This window comes from Bombus affinis, chromosome 15, assembly GCF_024516045.1.
Source record: "Bombus affinis isolate iyBomAffi1 chromosome 15, iyBomAffi1.2, whole genome shotgun sequence".
In the NCBI taxonomy this organism is placed as follows: domain Eukaryota; kingdom Metazoa; phylum Arthropoda; class Insecta; order Hymenoptera; family Apidae; genus Bombus; species Bombus affinis.
The window spans coordinates 10,302,646-10,328,583 of NC_066358.1; the positions used below are offsets into that span (position 1 = coordinate 10,302,646).

The 25,938-nt window shown below is 35.5% G+C and overlaps 2 protein-coding genes across 5 annotated transcripts in view; one reads left to right on the forward strand and one right to left on the reverse strand.

The window, feature by feature from the left end:
• Positions 1-565: 565 nt before the first annotated feature.
• LOC126925122 (neutral ceramidase) overlaps positions 566-25,938 on the forward strand; it is a 44,900-nt gene continuing 19,527 nt past the window's right edge. Inside the window, exons 1-7 of one of the 4 annotated variants that reach the window (XM_050740389.1) lie at positions 566-732; positions 11,143-11,320; positions 11,681-11,824; positions 12,468-12,644; positions 12,923-13,050; positions 13,147-13,345; positions 14,935-15,141. In XM_050740389.1, coding sequence (XP_050596346.1) covers positions 11,174-11,320; positions 11,681-11,824; positions 12,468-12,644; positions 12,923-13,050; positions 13,147-13,345; positions 14,935-15,141 — 1,002 coding nt within the window. In that variant the 5' untranslated portion in view covers positions 566-732; positions 11,143-11,173. Of the gene's footprint in view, positions 733-775; positions 792-5,800; positions 6,145-10,042; positions 10,412-11,142; positions 11,321-11,680; positions 11,825-12,467; positions 12,645-12,922; positions 13,051-13,146; positions 13,346-14,934; positions 15,142-25,938 lie in introns of those variants that run through there. The other 3 variants (XM_050740392.1, XM_050740390.1, XM_050740391.1) reach the window with 3 other exon arrangements.
• LOC126925168 (cuticle protein 19-like) lies at positions 17,846-24,165 on the reverse strand. Its single transcript, XM_050740485.1, has 3 exons — positions 24,028-24,165; positions 20,158-20,430; positions 17,846-18,591 (listed from the first exon to the last, which is right to left on the reverse strand). The coding sequence occupies exons 1-3, from the start codon at positions 24,034-24,036 to the stop codon at positions 18,304-18,306; spliced, it is 570 nt and encodes a 189-aa protein (XP_050596442.1). The 5' UTR covers positions 24,037-24,165; the 3' UTR covers positions 17,846-18,303.

Here is a 25,938-nt window from a genome sequence, read left to right on the forward strand (position 1 = left end):
ACTGCAATTCGTATAACAGCAGCTTACCAATAATATTTCATTGGGATAAACGAACTTGCGTAAAATCAAGTTGCATCGAAATCAGCGAAAGACGCCGGTTACCCAATCTTTCATCTCGCACAATTTGGCACATCTCAATTCGCTCTTAGCTTGCTTTCACGCTTCATCAAACCCATCCAACGGCCCAACATTTCCATCAGCCTCTCTAACACGTTTCTATATACCTCCACCTAAAACCATATCCACCCCTGCGTCGCACGACGTCTCCCCTCGAAAGCTCAAGACACGGTCGCATAGCCAAGCAGCCTCGAAACGACCCTCGAAACCCCTGGAAACGTTCGCCACGCGCTTTTACGCCGGCCAGATAAGCAGAACACTGTAAAACGAGTGTATGAATCCCCCAACGCGGTCGAAATACACGAAAGAAAGAAAGAAACGGAGCGCGAAACGCCGTGCCGGCCGTGACGACAGGAGCGAGACGGTGAGCCATGAGAATAGCCGTGGAGGATCGTTTCCGTTTCCCCTCCTCGAACAACGTCGACCACGCTGCCTCTCAGAGTATATTTCAGAGAGAGCGTTTAAGAGTGTTCGCGCCAATTGTTCGCGGCGAGACTGGCCGTGCAGACCAGCTGTTATAGCCGCGTCTCCGCTCTGTCTCTGCTGATCCATCGATCACCTACGCATCGATCCCTCGTTCGATCAACGTGGTCATGAGCTGGAGCGTTTGAGCGCGTGAGTAATACCTTTGTGTAGCTGCTAGTTTAGTTCTCTTTGTTTAGTGGATTGCGACGGTGAGTACCGATCGAAGTTGGTTCGTTTCTCGAGCGAGTGGTATACGTACGAAGCTACGAAATCAGTATTGCACGATTTTGGATAATGGAGTTTTTGAGATGTGCATCGCGAATAATGCATTTCGCTCGATCGGTTCCAGTGCAGGTGTACTTGGATGGTTTGTTGTTTATGACGGTGACAGGAATCGTAAAGTATTACACACAAAGTTACGTAATGAGTATTATATGTATGGATGACACATTTTTTGTGGCGACGATCGTGATTGGATAGTGGCTTTTTCGTAGGGTACATCGTGGATTCGGTGCAGATGCACTCCGATGGTTTATCATTTATAAGAGTGGGAAAAGTTTGAAAGCGTCTATTATCTCTGCACGCTTTTCTTTGTCACGCGTATTGCGATGAATGGATATCGTTAGAATTTGGTGTCTATCATGGAGCGAGTAGATGCTGTCTTTGTGCAACAATTTTCTTCGCTATATGGATCGTCGCGGATAAATAGCGTCTGCGTTTGGTTTACTTTTGGTAAAAGCGAATTAAGTTACTATCTTGCTGAAATACCCCATTTCTCTAAGAAAAAAAAAGGATGTAATTACATATGTTCGATATAGTATGTATCTATATATAGTATACTATGAATTCATAAATCTATTTATAACTCATCGGTAAAATCTGCCAGTGTACCAGCATATTACAAGTTAGAAATTATAATACCAAATGGAACGAATAATACGTGTATTTACCTCTAAAGTCGAATGAATTAACAACAGTACTATTATCTTGTTGTTCTCAATTCGTAAGTATTTTTTTAATCTCGACCGTAGTTAATAAATTATGCTCACCGGTAACAATGTTTTCATTATGCAATCGACCTGGCGAATACGAATATCTTTATTTCCAAGTACATTGTTGTATTAAGAAATATCTTTGTTGTTCTTTACCAAACGTATGCATGAATGTAATGCATGCAATAGATCGTAGTATGTCAAACAGGCAGCATTGCATCTGCACTCTCGTTTTTATTTACAATTCTTCGAACAGCACGTGACACGAATATTCGCTCATTTCGCTGTCTTCTTTCAATATTTTTCTACTCCGTAACTGCCTCTAATTTTCTTGTTATTCTTTTAGAAAATATATTCTTCGAGTACGTACGTAGTTCCACGAGTCTCTTTTGTTACATATTAATATATCAAGTATTTACTAAATCTCTCTCTTCTCGGTTTTATATTTAAGAAATAAAACGTCGACGCTAGAATACTCTAGACTAAAACTAAGACAGAAATATTTTTAGTTTCGAACTTTCTATACCCGGTAATCAGATTCAAACGATCCATATTTCGGCAAAAATGTTTTACTCTCGTATTTTAAATTCAGTCCGTGAGACACATGATACGTCTCGACAAGAGACCGCGTTGTATTTATTTGTAATCAAATAATTTCTATAATAACGGTAGAATTTTGTTAACGCGTGTGTCGTTCTGTCGACAAAAGAAATCGAGCAAACACAAAAGACAAACTATTAATCTTCCACTCATCGATTAATCCGACATTCTCAACTCCTTATCGGTGAAATCGCGACAAACGTTTCGATTAGAATAGAACATAGATTAAATCTGTACGATTACTTTCTCTCGTTATCGATTGGTAATCAGCATCGGATAAATAAGTTCTTTTCTAATCTTTTCTTATTACGCTATAGTTCTCTGTTTTTAGCGCGACCGTTGTCAACAAACGAAGAAAATACGTCGTACGTACGTATGTATGGTGCAAAAGTCTTAAGCCACTTACGATGGTGATTAATCATAAAATATTGATTATTTCGCCATCAATCGATATTTCTAACGCATCTCGCTAAACATACGCCTTATCCATGTAATCGTTCGATCACCGATTATACAAAATTCTTGTATTTAGACCTAAAAACACTTTTGAAGAACTGCCACGACTGAAAAAATAATTAACATCGAACAAAAGCAAAACATTAAACATTCCTAAGAAATAACAATACGTTTCATGTAAGGTTTAGCATCTTTAAAAACATAACATTTCCGGCTGGTAGGTGAAGCAAACTTCTGCACATATTTAGAAATTATCAGAGAGTGTTTCGTTAACATTCGAGTAGCCCGGAATTTGCACAATCTCGTAACATTGCGATAAGGTGGACAGAAACATATCGTATGCTTCTCGATTTTACGCAAAGTGTATACATTTACTCGTTTTACACAATCCATGCGTCAGACGTTTGAAACGATCATTCAGTGTTATCGCTTTTACAACGATAACGCTGTCGAGTATTACGCACGAATAACGACGTCGTTAATCGGTTCTGTCAACTATCGAGAGACTGGAATTGATTTTAATGGATCGACGCAGGTCGATAAACGGTCGACGACTAAAACACAGACGCGGACTTTGCTTCTGAACAGAAATAACTTTTGTTCGTCGCCACTGATAATTAGAAATTGAGGATTGGCAAGGAGATTTCTTATCGAAAATTCGAGTATGTAGGATGAATCTTGAAACTGGGACAGAAACGAAGAGCGCGTGGTTACTCAAAATCTCGTCCGAATATGATCGAACTTTCTCCAACGTTTAACCGAATGTATAATAACAAATTGAATTTCAATTGAATTATGTATGGAGTGACAACTAAATTCGCGACCTTTCCAATCTGTCCGTATATTTTGAATCAAAAGAGATCCCAGACAATGTATAATTTGCTGTCAGACTTGTAACAACAATTGTAATTTTCCAAGAAATGTCCACGTCGCCGAACGATCATGTGTTTACAACGTTTACATCGCATCGACTCGACGAGCATTCTTCGTTCTGGAACAGGTAGCCAACAGCGGAATAGAGAATCGAGAGTAGACATAATACCTGGTTCGAAAGGTCGATCGTCGGAAAAGTGAAAGCGAACGTTCGCCATGCAATCGGTGAATATCGTCGAAATTCTGCAGCATCCACCTACCAGCGTTGTGTTCGATCTCGTCTCAGTGTTCATTCACGCGTCACGAGAAAAAGAACGAATTTCTTGGTGGGAATCCACCAGCTGACAAGTATAATCGAACCGATTTCGATGGAAGTCAGATAAGAAGCTTCCGTTCTGGTTAGTCGATCATCAGAGAAATTGGGGTGAATGAGGAAAGTTTGATCGTTCTGTGCTACGATTCGTGCGATGTTAGTAGAAATTGTTACACGGTTTTCACTTTTTCTAGATTCAATTTTAAGTTTCTTCGTGGAATGTTTTTCGAAGTTTCCGATACTTTTAGGTTATTGATATTTATGGAAAGCGATGAATACTTTCGAATATCGTTCTGAGAATTTTTCGAGTCAAATTCGGTTTCGAAACCGCAATAACTTTAAACGTTTCGATAAAATCTCTTCCGAGCTTTAAGTGTTTTTCGTTCGTCGATTGTTATCATCGGAAAGTGGTGGACATTAAATATCGATTCTAAGTGTTTACTATGAAGAAATTGTACATCGTTGGTGATACTTTTGTAGATTACGCGAAACTATACGTTATATTTAACCGAAGAAGAAAGAATAGCGACGATTGCGTTGCCAAGGTATGCGAATTTCGACATAGAATTTCGATTTGACATCGTATGTCGAAAATGCAACGAACGTTCGCTAATTGGGAAATTGAACAAAAGAATGGATTATAAAAATTATAGAACGGCTGATGTAGATAAAAAGTGCATTAAAACGGTAATAAATTACAATTTCGTTACAGTTTAGAGTAGAGAAAAGTTTCATTCATTTCGAGATTGTTCGCAAGATGTACTCTCACTTGTATACTAATTATGAAACCAATTAGAAGCCTTGCGTCCTCATTCATGGAATAATACCATCGTTTAAATTCGTTTTCGAGCAACAATTCGTCATCACGATGTTATTAACATTAACTCTTTAAATTTATAGAAAGTCTCACGAGACTCTGTACGTTTTCGTTATTGTTTATTTTCCAGTAACCATCATCGAGGTAAGAAACCATAAAACCTTTGAGAAATTCTTGAAATCCATCGGTCTTCGATCATAAATATTCGAAATTCTCAAAATATGTTCAAAAGTCGTTGCTTTTCTAGGCTGAACCTTAACAATCTAAAAATACTAAAAATTCACTTTTTATCGCACTATTATATCGACCGTCGATCAATGGAATAAAAATAATAAAATGTTTAAAAATCGACTCAGAGTTTACCAAGCATCGATAATCTAAAACTATTAAAACTTTGCGAAAAGATCATCTACTCTTTACCATATTTTCGCAGTCACTATCAACAAACCAAAGGACCGCAGAGTTTCAAGAAATATCCAAAATTCATTTTTTTCTCGTATAAACGCATCTAGTTTTTCGCACAGACAACGTAAATTAAAATATACAGGGTGTTTCATTTTTATTCCATTAAACGGTGTCAGCGTATTCTATGATCGAAAATGAGGAAAAAATGCTTTATTAACATTGGATCGTGAATTCTTTATTACAAATTAACCTATTTACAAGAACGTGCATTGAACAACAATCTTAATAATCGTGACCGACAATCTTAATAATTCGTTACAGCTTCATAATGCTATCTACGTTCGTGTAACATTTTTTCCTCGTTTCCGATCGTAACATACGCTGACACCGTTCGACGGGATAAAAATGAGACAACCTGTACATCTTTAAAATCGTCGAAAACGCAGTCCGAAGAAGTGATCCGTAATTTTTCCACGAACACAGAGCCGCACGAAGTAGCGCAGTGGGTCATTCACGTGCTGAACGGAGGTAAATCACCTCGCAGTCTCCTCACGATCGATCATCTCGACTAAGCGAGATTCGAATGGATTGTCTCGCGACAACGAAACGTTAGATGCACGCAGAGAAAGGCCTTAATGGCCAGATAGTTGCTTCATACGTATCGTATAGGATATAAAGCGTACAGTGCAGCGGTTCGAGTCTAATTAATTTGTTTTTGATGAGTCGTCGTGGCCGGGGTATGCGACCTGAAAAGCCGACGAATTAAGTCGAAACGAAAGGATGAATCATAGAACGTAGGAAGCGAACGAGGTTTCTGGATAATCGTGCTTGTCTCCGATTAGCCTTAATCGCGTGACTGATAATAGGACTCGCGTCGAAAATTCCCACTGGCAAGTGTGCACTATCTGTTATCCGCTATGTTATCGTTTCGCTCTTTCCCCTCGTAGACGCTCGATGCAAGCACGGACGCGATCAGTTGCATGGAAAATTATTCCCGAGGTGCTACGGATCTTCGTTATCTTCTTTGTTCATTTCGCGGTCGAGTGTGTTTCTGTTCGATAGCAGAAGGAGGAAAATCGAATGGCCGATACTTTGCAGATATTTTTGTGAGTCTTCTGCAGTCAGCGAAAGAGTTGATTTTAAGAAGATTGTTTTCAGCAGACAACTGTTTTGTTTTGGATGAATTTGCTTTGGGATCTTGCATGGAGAGTGTTGTGTATTTATCTATTACGCGTTTCGATTTATTTTTATTATCTTCTTACGTTCGCTCGTGCAGACTATTTTCTGTTTGTTGAAAATGTAGATGATTCTTTTTGTTACTAGAGTAAATATTATGCAAGATTTAAGAATAGAATCTTACAAGTGTCTTTAATGTTAGTTAGGTGGTTATCTTTTTTATTATTTGCTTAAGTTATTTCTTATCGCTAAAGCACAGATGGTCTCTTTTTATCATATTCTTATTATTTTTTCATTATTTCGTCTACAAGAGTTACTACTTTTCGTTATTTCTTTAGATTTCTCTTATCTCTTTATCGTCAATTATAATCGATCAAGTTATTATCGACCTTTATCGTTGTTAGGAGTATACGTGATATTTCTTCGTTATTAGAGACAGAATATACGGATACAACTATATTGTTGTTAGGCAATGAATACAAGTAATACTCGTTCTCTGAAAGATTTTAATACAACTCCTGTTCTTTTTGCAAAAATTAAATTTCAAATCTGGAAAACGAGGAAAATTCGTCTCTATCAGCTAGGCCCTTCTTCGTCTCTAACCATGAATAATTTTAAACATTTTCATCCTATAGACTCGCAGAACTTGGCTTGATCAAAGAATGATATTAAAGGAAGATAAAAGTCATTAAATCGTTATAATAAATTATAGAATTATCATTTTTCTTACAACAGTTATTTAAAGAAAAAAAAAGTCAAGCAACAGCAATATGAGCGAAACACGGGAAACAGTGTTATCGAACCGTGTTAAGTATACACAATAGAACTACTGTTTTATGAACACTTTAAATACTAACATTCTATCTTTCAAACTCTCGTTTCTCCATTATGTGCTCCTAATGAACCGGGTCACGTATAAAGTATCCATATATCAAGTAATAGAACTTCCCTGCCATCCTTGTCATCCGGCATAAAAACTTTGTAGCGATTTCTATTGAATCTACTTCCACGATAAAAGTTATAAAAGTCTTCCGACATAAAATCTGTTTACTGGGGAAGAATAGTGAAGATTTTCCTCGTTGAATAGTAGGATTTTTGGATGTGCTTTTCAACAGCAATTTAAGATTATGTATAATACAATAGAATTCTTATTACGGTATTTGTCAAACTTTTTGTGGAATGATATCTATTTAAAGGTTTAAGAACAATGAATTTTATTTGTCACCGCCATTCCACAAATCTTATTATTCTAGAGTGAAAATTGTATTATTCTATTTTTAAAAGACTCTTGTGTATTAATATTTAACAGTTTGTCGCTGTCATATTTTAAATCTTCGAAAAGCTTTTATTATTTTATCCGAAGAACCTTCTGTATTAATATTTAAAAGTAATAAATTTATATCGTTATTTTTATTCTTCGAATCCTCGAAAAGAATCAAATATAGAAAAATAATCAAACAGACAACTTGTCTATATAATTAGAGGTATGAATATTTCCTGTGAGATCGAAATAATTAGAACGGTTATAGACGTCGCAGAAATTATAATTTGTAACGCTTTTACTATCAGAAAAATAAAATCACTGCATCTTATTCCATTAAGATTGGACCGCGTTCAAAGATCGAGCGTTTTCTGTCATCTGGAATTACTCATAAGCTTCCACCTACTAAAATAGAAAAATCAGCTCACCATATTATGCTGAAACGTCGGAAGAACATATTTCTGCGATCTTGAAACTGAAATTCGCTGAAACAACGACAAAGTTCTCTATAATTTTGAAACTAATTAATATACTGCGAATGTTTATTCATTTATGGGAAATTTCAGATAAAAGTAAATTTAAAGGCAAAGTGCACAGAATGCGTATAATGCTATAAAACGTACAAAATATTCAAACTATTAAGTTATATTCAATGAGTGAAATAAATCTCCTATAGGTTTCATTTCCATAGCTATTTTCATAAAAATACGAATTTGCACAAATATTCGTTTATCAATTACGATTGATTATAAAATTTCTGTTCATCGAAATGGTTAACGTGACTCGACGTATCACGCAAAAAGTATCAAAGAAGAAACAAAGAATTTGCCAAAAAATGTTTTTACACGAATCTTTGTATTGATTCTACCGATCGAAATTCTGCCAAAGAAGTTGATCAATTTTACCATAGAAAATTATTAATAATGGAAGCATCGACAATAGAAGATTATCAATTTGATGAGCGGAAATTGTCGAGTGATTCGTAATATGTATATTTTGATAAGAGCGTTATGTCGACTGCCTCGCGTGGTAACGATTATCAAGACAAAGGATCATTCGTGTATTATATAATATGTAATTTCATGGAAGCGTCCTTTGTTCGCTATGTCCTTTTGTCTCTACGAGTCGTAATTTTTCCACTATTTTGTTGTGTAATAATGTTTTATTTTGTATTTCATATGTAATTTTACGTGACATAAAATAATCAGATCACAAGGAGCGTGATTGAAAAGTATTGCTACAAAAAATATCATATTATATTCATAATATACATTATGTTATATTTATCTATTAAAATCAATTTATAGGTCAAAAGAGATTATTCAATTTTCATATTCATTATTTATTCTCATTATTATCGAAGAGATTATTGAAATTTTAATTAAATTTGCGTCAGCAAAGCGTCCGTACGCTTTGCAATCAATACATCCATTGTCCAAGATATTACTAATTTTAAATACCGTAGATTAAAAATGTTGTTGCGATAGAACTTCAAATTTATGTACAATTTTATCTTCTACCTTATATTAACGAGTACACGTGTTTAAAAAACCATCGATAAAACATCTATCAATATAGTATTTTATAAGAAGATGCGTTTCTCGTCTGTTAATATTTTGTTATATTTCAGTTTTATCCATTCACGTGTTCTATTTTAAAATAATTGCACTTGAACTCTTATCTGAAGTTATAAGATAAATGTTTCGGACTGCAAGCAAGAGGATATCTCTGACGCTTGAAAAATGAAGACTCTGGAGAGATTAGTGTGACTAAATGGTAGCGATGACTGTGTGTGTAAATGTGTTTAAGAGGGTGTCTTTCCAAGGGCGATGAACAAGAAGAGGGTGAAACCAAATGGTTTCGTATTTAAAGAGTATGCATTTAAAGAAACTGCGTTATTCGTTTGCTAAACCGCAGTATATTTGAAACACGTATAAACTACTTTATTTTATTATATTAACATTTATCACATTAAATTTATTACATCGAATCTTTTAGTGGTTAGAAACGAATTAATTTGCCTTTCGTTAAACGATTAATATGGGAGAATTTTCTTTAAATATTAGTTTAATCACTTTCATCCGACGATTTAATCTGACGAAACCTTGTCTTCACATATACATGAGTTTTGTCAAAATTTCGTGGAAACGTGACAGGTTTACCATTCGGTATTTCAACTTTCACGATCCTCTTCCTCTCGGAGAAGAACCTAGGCGTGGTTCTTGAGACAGCTAATAGGCATTCTTGCTTCGGCACATTCCGGGTAGTCATGATACCTGTCGAAAGTCCTCTTATAACCTTCAACTTCAAATGGAAACCTTTCAAAGCAGCAAGAAATTTCTTCCAACGAAGGGAGTTCCTTGGGACGTATAAATATTCCATCTCACTCCTTAAAATTTAAACGAGTAAAGAAATGTCCTTAATGTTATCAAAGTGATAGTATATGTGTTATGAAAATTGTTTTTAGTATTTTTTACATTATTTCTTAACATTTTTATAGTACTATTTCTTCTTATAAGTTTATATATATGTCGGAGATGAAAGGACGTCGGGGCCTTTTTTTTGGAACGTTTGGGAAGGTCCCCAATACTTTAGTCCAGACCTTTTATTATAGCTATAATTAAATAATAAAACTGAGAAATAGTTGTTTACGATCTAATCCGAGTATGGATGCCCGAAATTTATGATAGTGGACTTGGGCTCGAAGTGACATAACGGGTCGCTGAACGTAGATACGGTCGCGGGAGGGACGTGTACCTAACAGAATTATGGAGAAATTAAATAGCTCTCCTTAAAAATTAAGATTGACCCGAGAGGTACAGAGAGGTACGGAGAGGAATATATAAGGGCAATTCCACTTGAATTGAGATTTAGTCAGATTAGTTCTACTTGTACCGTGGACAAGTACGTCGAGACATACCCCGAATCGTGGATCGGTAAGTTGAGTTCGACTTAGACTGTGGCAGAAATCGCGTTCGTCATCCCGTTGACCATGGATTCGTTATCGAACCTAAATTCATTGTCATCACTGTAATAATTAAATTTGTATCAGTAAAGTATCATCTATAGTACCTAACTGTGGCCAATTCACGCGAAGATTCATTATACGCCCCTAATCCCAATGGTAACCCGACATATAATTTTTATTTTACGCACTCTATGTACTATTAAAATATAACTGCACGTAATAACATACGTGAATTTTTTCGCACGAGTTTTATTCGCGTAAAATGTTTTCTTACGAATTCGCGCGTAAAAAACAATTAGGCAATCGAATAATAACGTACACGTAGAAATATCTAAAAAATCTTGTTTATGCATCTTGCGCATCTTGTTACAACGATCGACGTTCACGAGTTAATGTTATTTCAACATCCCAGTTTGCGTACGCGATACAAACAAATCATCCATTTAAATCGAAGTTCACCTACTTTCCTTCGCGCATTTTCTTTCAAATCATTGGTATCGTTACACAGATACGACGATCTTTAATGTACGATAATATTCTATGTTGAAATAAGATGCGTTTAACGAGTTTAGTACGACTTGGAAGCGAGGAAATGGAAAAAAATTCTGTTTTGGTGGTATGCTCCCTTATCGGTGAATAGACGATAATATTAAGACAAGTTGAAACAGCGATTGAAAACAGTGGTTTGTTTGATTTCAGCGCTATCAGACTGGCGGCAGAGAAAAACTGAATGGAGGCACCGGCAGTTGGACGCTTTAGAATCCTTGCGTTGTTGACGATATGGCTGGTCCAGCTTGCGGTGCCCGGCGCCATCGCGTCTTACAGCATCGGGGTGGGCAGAGCAGATGCTACAGGACCCGCCGCTGAAATTGTTTTTGTAAGTATCGTACGAAAGTATCATGTTCGAACAAGTATTTACCGTAGAAATTATATGTTGAAATTACAAGATACTCGTTACTAGACAGCAAATTTATATTTTTGTGCGCATCATTAAAGAAATAGAACCTAAATACGCGTCCTGTTTATCCCCCAACTATTATGTATATCTCGTATATGCTTGCGCGTTATACGCATCCAATTCAATCATATAGAACGAAAAATAATTCTCATTCGAAGGATATCGATGCGTTGGAACGAATTATGCAACGGAGTTGAGCAATAAACAACCGACAGAAACAACGCTGAGTCGTGTTCCTTGTATTCGTACAGTAGTTCACGGGAATTGTTTGTTTTCTAGATGGGCTACGCGAAGATCGATCAAAAAGGATCAGGAATCCATCTTCGAACATTCTCCCGCGCATTCATCATCGACGATGGCGAGGAGAGGTTCGTCTTCGTCAGCGTGGATAGCGCCATGATAGGAAACGGCGTTCGTCAAACGGTAATCCCACTTGCATCCTTTCAGCTTCGTTCTTTGATACAAATAGAAAAATAAATAGAAATTTTCTGTCATTTTTCGAACACAAAGTTCACAGATCAAATCTATCATTTTATTTAATTCGTTGTATTTATTCGCATCTTTCATCTTTTTTATCGATGATAATTAAAAACGTTGAGATAGGTAAGCAGTATGAAAATATTTTCCATCGAGATATTGTTCGATAGTAATTTAAAAATAAATTCGATTTAAGATCGATAACAATTAAAAAATGATTTCTAAGAAGATATTAACGAACGTTTGTTTAAATCGAAATGATTTATTAGAAAGAGTTACAATATTCTCGGAATCGTTCTTCGTATGTTTATCTTATTATATTATTTCTCTTTGTTTTTCATTTTCGTGTAACATGCATTTGTGTTTGTATATGCAAGATATCCTAGTAATCGTAGCATAATTAACAAGGGGAGATTCTACGTGAAAAAATACGTGAGAAACGTAGAATAAAATTTCTTTATGCGACGCTTCGTTTTCAATTCATTTCAAAGTGTTCTACTCGGAAATAGAGTTTCAATAATTTTTACTTATTGGATTTATACAAGTTGTAAAAGTTTGTGTTCTTGATAAAATATGTTGGTTGTTACAGGTGTTGCAGAATCTTGAAAAGGAGTTTGGCAGCCTGTACACAGAGAAAAATGTGATGATCAGTGCAACTCACTCGCACTCCACACCCGGTGGATTCATGTTGCACATGTTGTTCGATATTACGACATTCGGTTTCGTTCAAGAGACCTTCGATGCTATGGTCAAGGGAATCACGAAGGTAATTTCTTCGGATTAAAAAACACGATTAAATCTTTATCATCATCGTATAACGTTGATAAATTTTATATATTATAGAAACACGTCAATTTTTCATTTTCCTTATACTTAACTATGAATCTTCAAATGGTCAAATTCAATTTACAATCTTGAGGAATGAAATGAGAAAATTAAAAAACTAATGTTATAATACGTATTATAATAGATTTGTATTTCTTATATTAAGAAATGCTTTATCATATGATCATCTAATCGATAAATATCGTGTAAATCTTACAGAGTATTCAACGTGCTCACTATGCCATAGTTCCAGGCAGAATATTCATCACCCATGGAGAAGTTCATGGTGTGAACATTAATAGAAGCCCATCCGCTTATCTAAACAATCCAAAAGCAGAGAGAGACAAGTAAATGTCCATATTTTAACGATTAAATCATTTTTTTCTTTTTCCATGCTTTTCTTTGATTTCATTAACAATTAAATTCATTTTGTAATGTAATAGATACAAGCACGATGTGGATAAGATTATGACACAAATACAATTTGTCGGAGCTAACAACAAGCGATTGGGTGTAATTAATTGGTTCGCGATCCATCCAACTAGTATGAATAATACTAATCATCTATTGTCCAGTGATAATGTTGGCTATGCCTCGATTCTTTTCGAGAAAATTATGAATAACGATTCGTTGCCTGGCAAGGTAAGGATTTTAAGTATTAAAGTTAATTATTAATTTAGAAATAATTTGATGCCATATTAATTCGGTATGGAATATTATTAAGCTACTTAAGAAAATTAAGAATTCATTCGTCTATTGCTTAGCTAGTTTTTAGATAAATTTCTAAGGATACTACGAGGCATATGATTTCTCAGTTAGTTTAATTTCTCAGATATATAAGAAGATATTAGTAAAGTGATTATTATCAACTTTTTCTCAATCCCAGTTGCATTTGGTATTTTTTAATCGATAGATCCATACTCGATAATCTTGTTTCAAGAGTTACAAATAATATATTTTCTCAATTTCTACCCTCTCATATTTTCGTAATAAATTGTGTTAGAAAGCAACAACATTCGTCATTGTCAAATGACAACGTCATTTTTATTCAATTAAATTATGAGACAAAGAAAGATATGGTTTATACCTTAAAGCCCACAAGAAACCATAATCTCGGGGGTTATAAAGGGATTATCCTCATTATACATTGCGTTATATTCGTTGTGTATATGTACATATACACGTTGCATAATTCTATTAATTATTCAATTTATATCTACAACATTTAAATAATTTAGGGTTTATTTAAAATGTATTTGAAGTTGACGATAAATATATTTTAAATAAATATTACGGATATATCTTGCTAAAAATTTCCTAATATTATATATCGAACCCGTAGAATGTCGATCTATAATATTTGCTGAATAGAGAGAAAGAAAAAGAGAATATGCAACGACAGAACAAGAAATACATACAAATATAATGAATTCAGAGAACTTATAAATTCAGAGCACAGTTATATTGTAAATAAGCATAATCACCCATAGCGAATTTCACAGGTTATCCGAAAGACACGCGGTTTATCTTGGAATATTGGATTCTCGGATGTTCGTATGGTTTCCATACTATAAGCCATAAGAAAATTCTGTTACAAAATTTCACAAAATTCGTAAAATACGGTTTTTAAATTTATTAATATCTATTAAATTTACAATTACAATTAAAAAATACGACGAGTCTGTTTTTTGAATCGCTGATTTTTATGTTGATTGGTGGTTGCAAAGAACTATTTCAGCATAGCATATAGGTAGTTGAACTAAGAGCATGTTATAAATTTAAATTTATGAAACTTTGTAAAAATGATAAGGATACGACTCATTTTATACCAATTAATACTTTTGAAATATCCAAAAGAATGACAAAATACACATTCAATTCCAAATAATTTTCAATAAGATTTATAAAATAGAATTTTAGGGTCAGTTTCATATAAAAGACATAAAAATGTGATTTATATTTTTCTATTGGGATCTTCAATTATACTTGCGAATAATATTTCAAAATTTCTATTAATTGCAGCTCATACAGTCAATTACTGTTTGTAATCAGCCGCGATCAGAATACAAAATTGTATCAATCTCTAAAATTATTCTGTCCAAATTGACAATTTCCATTTTCTCTTTCTTTTTCTTTACGATTTCATGAGTCCAAGTAAATTGTGTTAATACGAAACAAGAATACAATCGTGAATTTTGCGAGGAGTTGTAACACAAATTCCTTGAAATCAGGGCCAATTCGTAGCAGCCTTCGCCTCCAGCAATCTTGGCGATGTTTCACCGAACACACGTGGCCCGAAATGTGAATTTTCTGGCGATAACTGTTCCGAGCAATACACTTGCCCCAGAAAAAAGGAGATGTGTTTTGCTTCTGGCCCAGGAAAGGACATGTTCGAGAGCACCAGTATCATTGCCAACAAGATCTTCAAAGAATCATGGGTAAGTCGTTCTTATTATACGCTTTCCTTATTTTATATAGGTGTAATTCTTTTTATTTGGTGGCATTTCACCTTCCAGTATTAAAAATACTACTACGAAGTTCTGGGAATTTTCCTGATTTGCACTGTAAGCCCTTTTAATGTTAGGAATTTTATTATTTGAAAAAGAAATTTAGATAGAAATTTATTGTAGAAATATCGTTATAATATTCTGAATACGAACTTATCTACATCGTTACATGTATGTCGGTATATTTATTAAAAGTTAATTATACAAATATCGAAGCATTACTAAATATTTATACAGTACATTTGATGTAAAATTAAACATCACTGAAAACACGAAATAATTCGAAATCTATCTTTGCCACGTGGTTATCATTCTACCACATACTGACAGTCTAATCGTTTCGAAATTACAAACTGAGTCTATAATGAAAAATTATGGTTCAAAGGCTGAATATTTGTTAGATATTCAGATTGCTAATATACTTGATCGTTAACCGTACGTATTAAGTTTCGAGAACCATAAGCGTATCGTTAAAAAGTAAATACAATGGTACAAAATACATGGACCTTTCGCAAGTACAAGAGTTCTTAAATAAATTTCGCGCCACTTTTAACTCTCGCTGTAACATAAACGTAAGTAATATAAAACGATCCTATGGAGGTGCAAAATAAATGACCAACGATAATAGAAAGAATGAGCGCAATGAGCATCGAGATTACTAATTACACCGTCGGTACGCTTCCAATTTTGTACACTTCCGTTTGAGAAAATTCGTAATTAGAATACTCGGCTGTTCGTTGATGAATAATAAAATCAACAGCGTAAAAGAACACGTAAATATCCGAACATAGATACGTATGTAGGAATATAATCTACAGGGGCATATACATATGCAGTAGAAGAGATCATGGGCATAGAAACGCAAGATAACTATCGAATAAACGAAGAAAATGGTGCTGCACTCGGGAGAGCGCTTAATGCGGAATATCGCGAGAACGAGATTAATTAAAGATGAAATAAAGTGTCGGTGTAATAAAACACCTCTGACGTTGATTGTTTAGATGGTGTCTGAACTGCTTTTCCTCGATTACGTTTATGCCCATTCTTTCTCTTCTTCTTTTTTTTTTACTTTGGTTAGTCAGAGGATATTAATTTCAAGGAAGCCTTTCTTGAGCGACGAACAGGAAAGATGTTCTTTGTCGAACAGATTCGCAGTGATTAAATCATTATTCTGTAAATAACATTCGCTGTGATTCGTATCTTCTGCTTTCTTCTTGATATTGGAACTAGCAATCTGTAATGTATATCTATGTATATATATGTATAACTCGTGCATAACTTAAATAATCATAATTTAAATTATATGACAGAAGTAAGATAAGTACATTGCCGTCTATAAATACAAGGGTACCTACTGGTTATATTTATTCGGAAATTGTTCTAGGAAATTTTGTCCTCGAATATTAAAAAATTGCGATCTTCCAGATTTTTTGCTCAGTTAGCAAAGTGACAGATACAATTGTTCCTTTAGAAAACAATGATATGGTGCACACCATTGAAGAAGTCGGATCTGCACTTTTTCACAAAAAAATACGCAGCCAATAAATAAAACCATTTGCAGCATAGACGAAATGATTGGAAAACAGCAAATTTACAGGAAATAAATGAAAATATTTTCGTCAATTGAAAATTTCGTCAATTAAATTTCCAATCACCTGGTTATTTATTTAATAATGTAACATAATATTTATTACGAAATATTCATAAATTTCCTCCCGGTTCTCTGCTCTTTCTTCTTAAATAAAATTATAAAAAGTTCCTCGCCTATTAAAATTCTACATTTCTCCTGGTACCTTGGATCAAACGTCTCTGATTTCTAAGAACAACTAAAGAAAGTATAACAAAGTACGATAATTCATTTTTTAGAGCGTTCAGCCAAATGATTATCAACATGGTCACTGCTCGATTCCCTTTCTCGCGTTCCTGGTGTCTGTTATCCAATCACGAAGAATTTATTTTTCATCGAATTTCTTGGCAAAATCATCGGATAAAACAGAATGGAAAGTTGTTTCGCTACTGTTCAAGTACACGAGCAAATCGTTCTTCGCCCCGAGGCACTTTCTACCGATTAACGAACAGTAAACACTCGTTTACATATCCTCCCGATAATTCGGAGGGTCGTCAGCTGGAAACTCGTTTCTTCGAATGGAAATTTCTCCTGGGAACATGTTTTTGTTATGAGCATTTCTTCTCTTTTTTTAAGTTTCGCGAGGAAGATCAAATTCCTTCGGAGACACTCATATACCTTGGACGATGAATAATTTACCATTTCTTGGCCCGTCTTTTTGGCACGCTTTCCATCTTCAAGCACCTCTGGCGATTAAAATATAATTACACCGCGGATATTTATTCATTTATGAGAAACCTGTTTTCAGCATTTCTGCGTCATTAAATTTCCCATAAATACGTATCTGAATATTTCATGTTTATGTACGTTATGTTTGTACTACGATATTTTTGTACACCTTGAAAATTTAGACTCGAATCGGTTAACCCCTTGGTTCATAAGAAATTTTTTTCAAGGTCTGAATTTGAAACAAATTCAAAGGAAATCTTCTCGGGGCATAATAAAAAACTTTTGGGTGAAAAATGGCAGAAATTATAGAGAATGATGAATTATCGACAATAACACAGCATTGATTAATTATTAATTTATTTTCGTATTATAATATACGTATTTATTCAACACACTCGGTGTTGAAAAATACTGTTCCACCTTTGGAATTACACGTCTCTTCTTTTTCATAAAAAATGTCTTTATTTCAAACAATAATATTTATCTCGATACACTTCGCCGCCTTTTCTCTATTTCTTCGATCGCTGCATCGAAATGCACGGAAAAGAACGACGCAACATGTGCATCGGTAGCAATGGAAATGTCAGAAATCTGCATATTATCTATACTATAGATCCTATAGGATGCTGAAGTAGTCCTTGTTTTTTAATATTTCAACCATAGTCTATCACAAATTCGACTCGATACCATAAAACGAGGGGTTAATCGTCGACACGTCTCACTTAAATAAATTCTTTCTAACCCTGTTCCTGCTTTTTTTTTGTTTCTTCCTCTATCACTCGAATATATTCGTACGATTAATAATGATGTTTTTCGTATTCCTCGTAACTATTGTAGTACGCCGGCGAAACGTATTTTGCTACGGGAATTGGTTTAGGGTGAATCGCTGGTCCGACTTTCTTAACCACTGCGTTGAAGCCATTATGGTCGTCGGCAGTATATTCGACGATTCTGACGCTACCGTCAGGCTCGTTGACGCTATAAGATCCGTGAACCACGTCACCATCACGAACTTCGTGCTGAGTCTTCACATCCCCTGTGTGAGGATCGTGAACGCCATAGTTGAAAGTGTATTTTGGATGAGCCTATAATAGAAAAGAAGGAATTTCTATTTATATTTTGTTAATAAATAATTTATTCATAAGGAAGAGTTTCTGTCTATAATTTGCCAATGAATTTCTATTTTTATTTCTATTTGTATTTGTATATCTATTTCTATTTCTATTTATAAGTTGTTGATGATTTTCCGCTTAATTTAATCAAGTTTTCTATTTATAAATTGCTGCCGTACAGTGGTACCGATACCAAGCCCAGATAAAATAAATCCTTCGAGATTGTGCCAATAAATCTCTATTTATAATTTGTTGATAAATGTCTATTTATAATTTCTTGGTAAATTTCTATTTATCATTCCACTATTTATAAATTTCTGTCGCACAGCGATATTAAATAGCGAATCCAGTAACACGAGTCAAGAAAGATTTCGACCAAAATTCGAGCAAATTATATTTTTCTACCATCAACAAAATTTCTTTCTGAACAAAGTAAGGAGAGGTCGTATTTGAGATGCGTAATTTCTCCTTTTAATTTTACGTCAAACATCTTCTTGAAACATTAGAAATTCTTTTTGTTTTCTAAAACGAGACCGATATTGAAATATAAAGACGAAATTACGTAATTTCAACATCTAAATTTCTCCAAAGTAGCTGCCGTGTATTTTGAATGGAACGAAATTTCATAAGCGATTTTCCACGCGACGGACGTTCAAACGATCTCTAACGAGCGATCGTTACGAGAAAGCGTCGCGGAAACGTTCGCGACAATGAGATACGTCGCGGAAGAAGTTCTTATGCCAAGCACTGCTTTTCACAGGCTGGAATTTCAATTAACATAGAGGCGAGGCAAACGTCACGCCTCGTGCTCTGAACTATTTGCGATACGATACGCGATTTCAAATACAGATCGCCGATAATTAGTATCTTATCTGGTGATCGACGATCGCTAATGGCGTAATTTACTACAACTTGTTTTCTGCATCGCTTGTAATCTCATCTTAATTGCAAGCGAATGATACGAAAGATATTAAATTAAAATATTGGTTTGCTTGGAAAGTTCTTTCCGAGTTTTAAGGAATTTGGTCAACACGAAAAATCATGTTGGAAAGTTTTTCGCCGAAAAAGCCTGAGAGATTCTGAAAGGTTGGAATATTCAAATTGCGTGAAGGATGGACAATCAAAATGTAAATCGAAACGAACTACAAATCTTCGTTTGTTCTTCTGATTTTCTCGTCTTTTTTTCAAAAGTGGTTTTGTAGATGATTTTTTGTTTTGTTTTAACAACAAAATTTTCTACTTTTTCGAGGATATTGTAATTTTTATTCTGTAAAAAATGATTTTCCTTCTTTTAAGAATAAATCTTTTTGTCGCCGTAGGCAAATGGAAATTTTTGTTCCGACAGAGATTAAAGATTTTATCCGTAAAAATTTCGTTCCACGCTGATAATTATAGAAGTGAAATAGCAAGTATCTCGAGTTTTACAAAGATTGTACGTAATTTTTCAAGTGATCGAATTGTTATCGGATAAGGAACGATGGAATATTTATTTTTAAGTAATTAAGATAAACTTAATGAAAAATAGATACAATTGCTTACGTAGTAATCGTGTTCGTGATCAGCATGATGATCGTATCCGTGAGATCCATGATCGAGGGTCGCTGCAACTTGAACAGGTGAGGCGGAAACCGCGTGAACCGGAACCGCTACCGTTGGTAGAACCGCGTGTCCTTCGTATTGAACAGCAGATCCTGAGTATCCTTCGAGACCCTCGTAATCCGCGTATGAGATTCCATGACCGCCGTCGTAACCGCTTAAAACCACTGCGTGGCTAACTGCAATCGTTGCGCATAAAAGGCATAGAATCTGAAACTAAAATTTACATTTTCTTCTTAATTAACAATACGACTGTACTGATTAAATTCTAGTCAAAATTTTACAGAATTTTTCACACCATAGGAAGAGCTACCATAAATTCGTCGAACAATTTTACAACTTTTTCAAAGCTTATTTTAAATTAAAATGTATAACGAAGCTTTTCTTTCTCTAGAATTATTAAAAATCGAGGAAGAACATTTTTTTGCGCGTCATTATAAATTTTCCATTTCCTAAAACATTAGATTCAGGAAGTGATAACCACCGTATAATTCAGGTTAGCCAATTTTCACGTCCTTCTCTACTATCTTGCGCGGCATAAAGAACAATGTACAATTACTATCATCGTTTCTATAGAGAAGCTAACAGAAAGTAAAAAGCCAACCCATTCGTTTCCAACGCATTTGCATATGAATCTTCGCGTGCGACCTTATTTTTTGAATTCAGAAAGCTTTCAATAAACGTAAGAAGCTGACTGGAGGATAGATCGTAATTCCTGCGGGATTATCGAAAGAATTCTCGAGCGTAAGCAGAAAATCTTTCCTTATACACGATTCCTTGCTGTGGAAGAAGTCGACAACCCATCAAATTAGATTTTTCGATCGGAAGCTCGATTTCCAAGGCACGAGCTATTACAAAAATTTTTCCACGAGCACGCAGTATATCAGAAGCTCGTAAAACAAACGAGATTATGGCGGACATTTCATCGAGCTAATATAGACGATGTGAACGCAATTTTAACGATAACGTAGCAGTATTATGGGAGTGCTGATCTATCTATATCGTTGTAGTTTGCTCGAAAAATTTCGAAGAGAAATTCGCGAATGCCGTATGACGCTAACGCAGAATCACGAGTTCGTGACCTTTCGTATCAAAATCTGGTTCAATGATTCAAGAAATAGTAAAAAGAAAATAACTCGGATATCAGGGAAAAAATTCTTGATGAACTACGGAATACTTACAAGATATCGGTACATCTTTTTGTCGATTTTTCGTTGTAAAAATTTTAGAAGAAACGATGATTATTAAATTTACACGGAAATGAATTCTCGTTAAATTTGTAGAAACTTATTGTAACTAATAATAAATTAAGTAGAAGAGCGCAGCATTAAATATATACAAAGCATGCTACTTTGCTGCATAACTAACCAAAAGTCAAGCTATGTAACTTAAAATTTATTTCAAATTAAGAAACTAGTACGTTATGTAAAACTCCAAGTCCCGATAGAAACTTAAATTCAACGTAGACTGATCAAAAATGAATTTCTGTAGTGTCTTCCAATGCTACATAACAATATGCTACATAGTATCGTCTAAATAATTATAGAATTTATAGATAATATAAAACAAGATAATTTTACTAACGCTATATATAAACAATTATTTTAAATCAATGATAAAACACGACCTAAAACTTTGTATCTGAAGATGGCTACGATTCAAAATTAATAAATTAAAGTCAGCCCCTAACTTAGGACATCTTTGCCGTTGCCAAAAGTATATATTGACATTTGTCCCAAATAAAAGACGATCCAAACTCGATCGAAAGCAAAGCAGAGCTGATTCACAAATCACACGATCAACGAGATCAAAGATATATTTAGCAATTCGATCTTCCTCGCCATAAACACCAGTTTCCGTTTATAACTCGTCGATCGTTTCGGTTTACCTCGACTATTGGCTAAACGATACTCTCGTTAAAACTCCCTAGTCGTTAAACGTTTTTCGGCGGCAACAAGATCAACGCGAGGGGAACTTGGAAAGTCATCGTATGGCTCGAGAAAGTTTCTCGAGTTTCGTCTTTCGTGTCGCTTCACGAGCTCTTCCCTTCCCGAGAAAAGTGTCCTTTTTCACTTTCTCGCGTCGACCTTGCTCCGTAAACTAATACGAATCCACAAAAGTAGCTACACCGCTTCCGTATTTCGCCTGCGGATCATAGACCACAAAACGTTATACAGAAACATATCGACGACCCGACAAAAAAAAGGATCAAGCTCTTGGTACCGCGGTGAATAGATCTCTCTCGAGGTCATCGTCTTTTCAATACGCGATCAAAGAATCGTATTTTTTATAGAAATATATAAATGGAATTCCAATATCGAATAATTGTAAATTTTTAGTTGTTTTTGTTTTTACTGAAATGTACTTAGAACATTCTGTATTCTATATTTTCTGGTACGAGGAAATGTATTTTTTCAATCGTTCTACGGTATAGAAAAGTATATACGTATAGCTTTTTTTTTTTTTTTTAAAGAAGAGCTTCTCGTTAGATCGTTTATCGACAGTTTAATTAAGTTTTAAACACTTCTTTACTACATAGAAACTTTCCAAAAATGCCATCGAACAACTTCCATCAATGAAACACTCGTTTTCACAGAAACCTCCGTTTAAACATAAAGGAACCTCCCAAAACCACCACAAATAGAGCTGTCACCGGACAAAATATCACCTGCAATGTACAGCACCTATTAATAACACCTGTAACTTACTCGAAAAGCAAGTTATATATCCCACGGCTTACCCTTCTATCTTCGAATTTCTCTCAGACGTAGAATACACATAAACATCTCTGAACTGGTCGAGGAGAACATCTTTTCCTGGCTGACCATTTGCCAACTATTATTTACCTATCCATCCAACCAATGTGCAGAGCAATAAACTGCCAGCTATAAATATTAGGACACCTACTCGTTACATTTATCGCAAAACTCTAACTGATTTTACTTTAATTTTAACATTAAATTACTTAACATTAATATACAATTAATTGTCATTAATACTATTTTACATTGCAAGGCACGTCGTATGATACGATTCAAGTAACAGATAACAGCGGTGGAAAGTATTCAATTTGAGTCAACGTATTATGAGCGGCGTATATTATCGAGAGGGTGCAGGAGCACATAGTACGAAACACGAAAATTAAAGCAGTAGGCATAAACGAATCTTTGTAAAACACCTCAAACTAACCTACCACCGATACGAAATAGCACCTATACTATACGATAACTATGTAATAACATCTTTAACCAGTCATACATCTCTCACCTTACACCTTTCCATCTTCAAACTTCTCTCAGAAGAAAAATGCACACAACCGTCCCTTCGCTGTTCGAACCAAACATCATTTCCTGACCCCTTGACAATATACAGATACTTCAACTATTCTAACTATCGATGGTACGTAGAACTACGAAACACGAGAATTAAAGTAGCGGATATAAACGAATCTTCGAAAGATACCGCAAACTAATCTACCACGTTAAAGTACCATCTGTAGCAAACGATATCAACTTCCTTCGAAAACCAATATGTCCCTTTCCTTACTATTTCATCTTGAAACTTCTTTCAAAGGAAGAATACACACAAGCATCCCTTAATTAATCGAACCAAACGCGTTAGCTCCTGTCTGAACCGATATACAGCGTACATTCCAATTATTCATAGGGTGAAGAGGTCGTAAGAAACACGAGAATTAAAGCAGAATCAACGAAAGAGGCTACATAGATGTCCGAAAGAAAAACTTGCACGATGTCACGCGCGCACACGGTCCCGGCAGTTTCCGGTTTCCGGTTTCCGGTTCTCCCGTCGTACCTTCGGCATTGTTGTCGATGCTGCGTGTCTCGTGTGTTGCCGGTGTATGCGAAAACAGCGCGATACTCACTGATAGCCGTTATTCCGAAACGATGCCCTTATATCTATCTCCCACCCGCGCCGCGTCTTTCGTTCCGGGCAAAAGCCCTCGTCCTCCTACTGCGTTACCCGTGTGCCACGACGCTCCCACCTCAACCAAACGATCCTCTCCATGTTTTTCCTTGGAGGAGAAGAGAGGGTGGCGAGGCGATGCGTCCACGTGCCGGCGAAAGGATGCCTCGGTCTCTTGCGGACACTTCCGGTCGGCCGCGAGGACTCGCGGCTCGAGTCGCGGTTGTCGATGCATCGAGAGATTCGATTTCGTGACGCGCGATTGCGATTGTGGTTTCGAATGATTTTGAATTCGCATTTGCTTTATTTCGTAGGGATGTTGACATCTCCGCGTATTTTCTCCCATGCCCTGATGGACAGATCTTTTTAATTTAGTTACAGTATTTTATAGTGGAAAATGTAGCGAGAGGTTATTGAGTTATGGAGTCGTCGAATTCGACGTGGATTCTTTAGTTTGCGTTAAACTTGGCTTTCTTAATTATCGTGTTTTGAATTTGGATAGCTTATTTCTCAGGAAAGCTAACTCTTTCGAGTATTTTACGCAGGAAAATCATACGATATGGATTTTTTGCTTTCGGTTAGGTTCGGCTTATTGAATTACTCGTATTTTATACGAACAATAAGTTGTAACGTGATTTGATCTGGAAACCTTCGAGCTTTCTGCAAGAGCCACAAATTGTGACTGGATTTCGTTAAATTTCCTCAAATTTAAGATAAATTTTAACTACTTTACGAAGCATCAACGAACGCGATATTTTTCCTCCAAATTATATTTCGCTCGATGTCTGCATCTTCTACACAGGTCATGGATTGTAAAGTGATTTATTTTTGTCTTAGATTTATCGACATTTGGTTCTTTACACGCGATTTACACTAGCTTTTTAATAGCCGATTAGACAATCGGACAATCAATTACACAATATTATCTTTGTTATCCAACGAAAGAACGGACAAAAGCTTGTATATCAACTCAGTTACGGATATTCCGACACAATTCCCAAGTAGGAATTAAACTTTCATCTATTACAGATGCATTTTCATTGCTACAACTTTCGTAATCTATTCCCCTTGAAAACTACGAGACAAAGTTTCAGACGCTTCTGCAACGCGATTCTACACATTCGCGTTCCACGCGTAAATCCGGTAAGAAGAGAAGAAATTAATTTAGCAAGAAAAGCAGCTCGTTGAGAAGGAATAGGCGTGGTCCCTGCGAATGTTACGTTAGGGAATGTCGTAATATATTAGCCGAGTCGAAACAAAGCTCGCTCGTGTGCCCACAGGCACGAATAATGGAGCACAGAGCGGCCAAGTTGCGCCGAAGTCGCGATGCAATCGCAAAACAATCTAAATAATCCCTCTGTTCGCGCTAACGACCCTTTATCCCATTCCACTTACTTGGCTACGTGTGAAGTTGCTCTCGCAATCGCCTCGTTTTTTGCTATTTAACAATTTACCAGGCCTGATGACTCGGAAATACCTCGAAAATCAACAGGATCTTTCGTAAATTTGCCCATTCGCTGTGATCTTAATTCGAAAGAAATTGAGCTCAAACGTGAACCCTTTAGTACTCTACTGTTGCATTAGATGGCTATTAATGTCGAGTTTTTCTACTTTCCTGACGCGATTCAGAGGAAACAGTTACTTTTAATTGCAGATTTGAAGCTAACTTTTTATGCTTCGTTGGCTTTTTGTAATGAGATTTCGTTACGAAATTTTGAAGGAAACGAAAGAAATTTTATATAAGGATATAAGGCTGAATCGTTGATGTTCTACGATAATTTCCAAAAGTGAAGCTTTGGC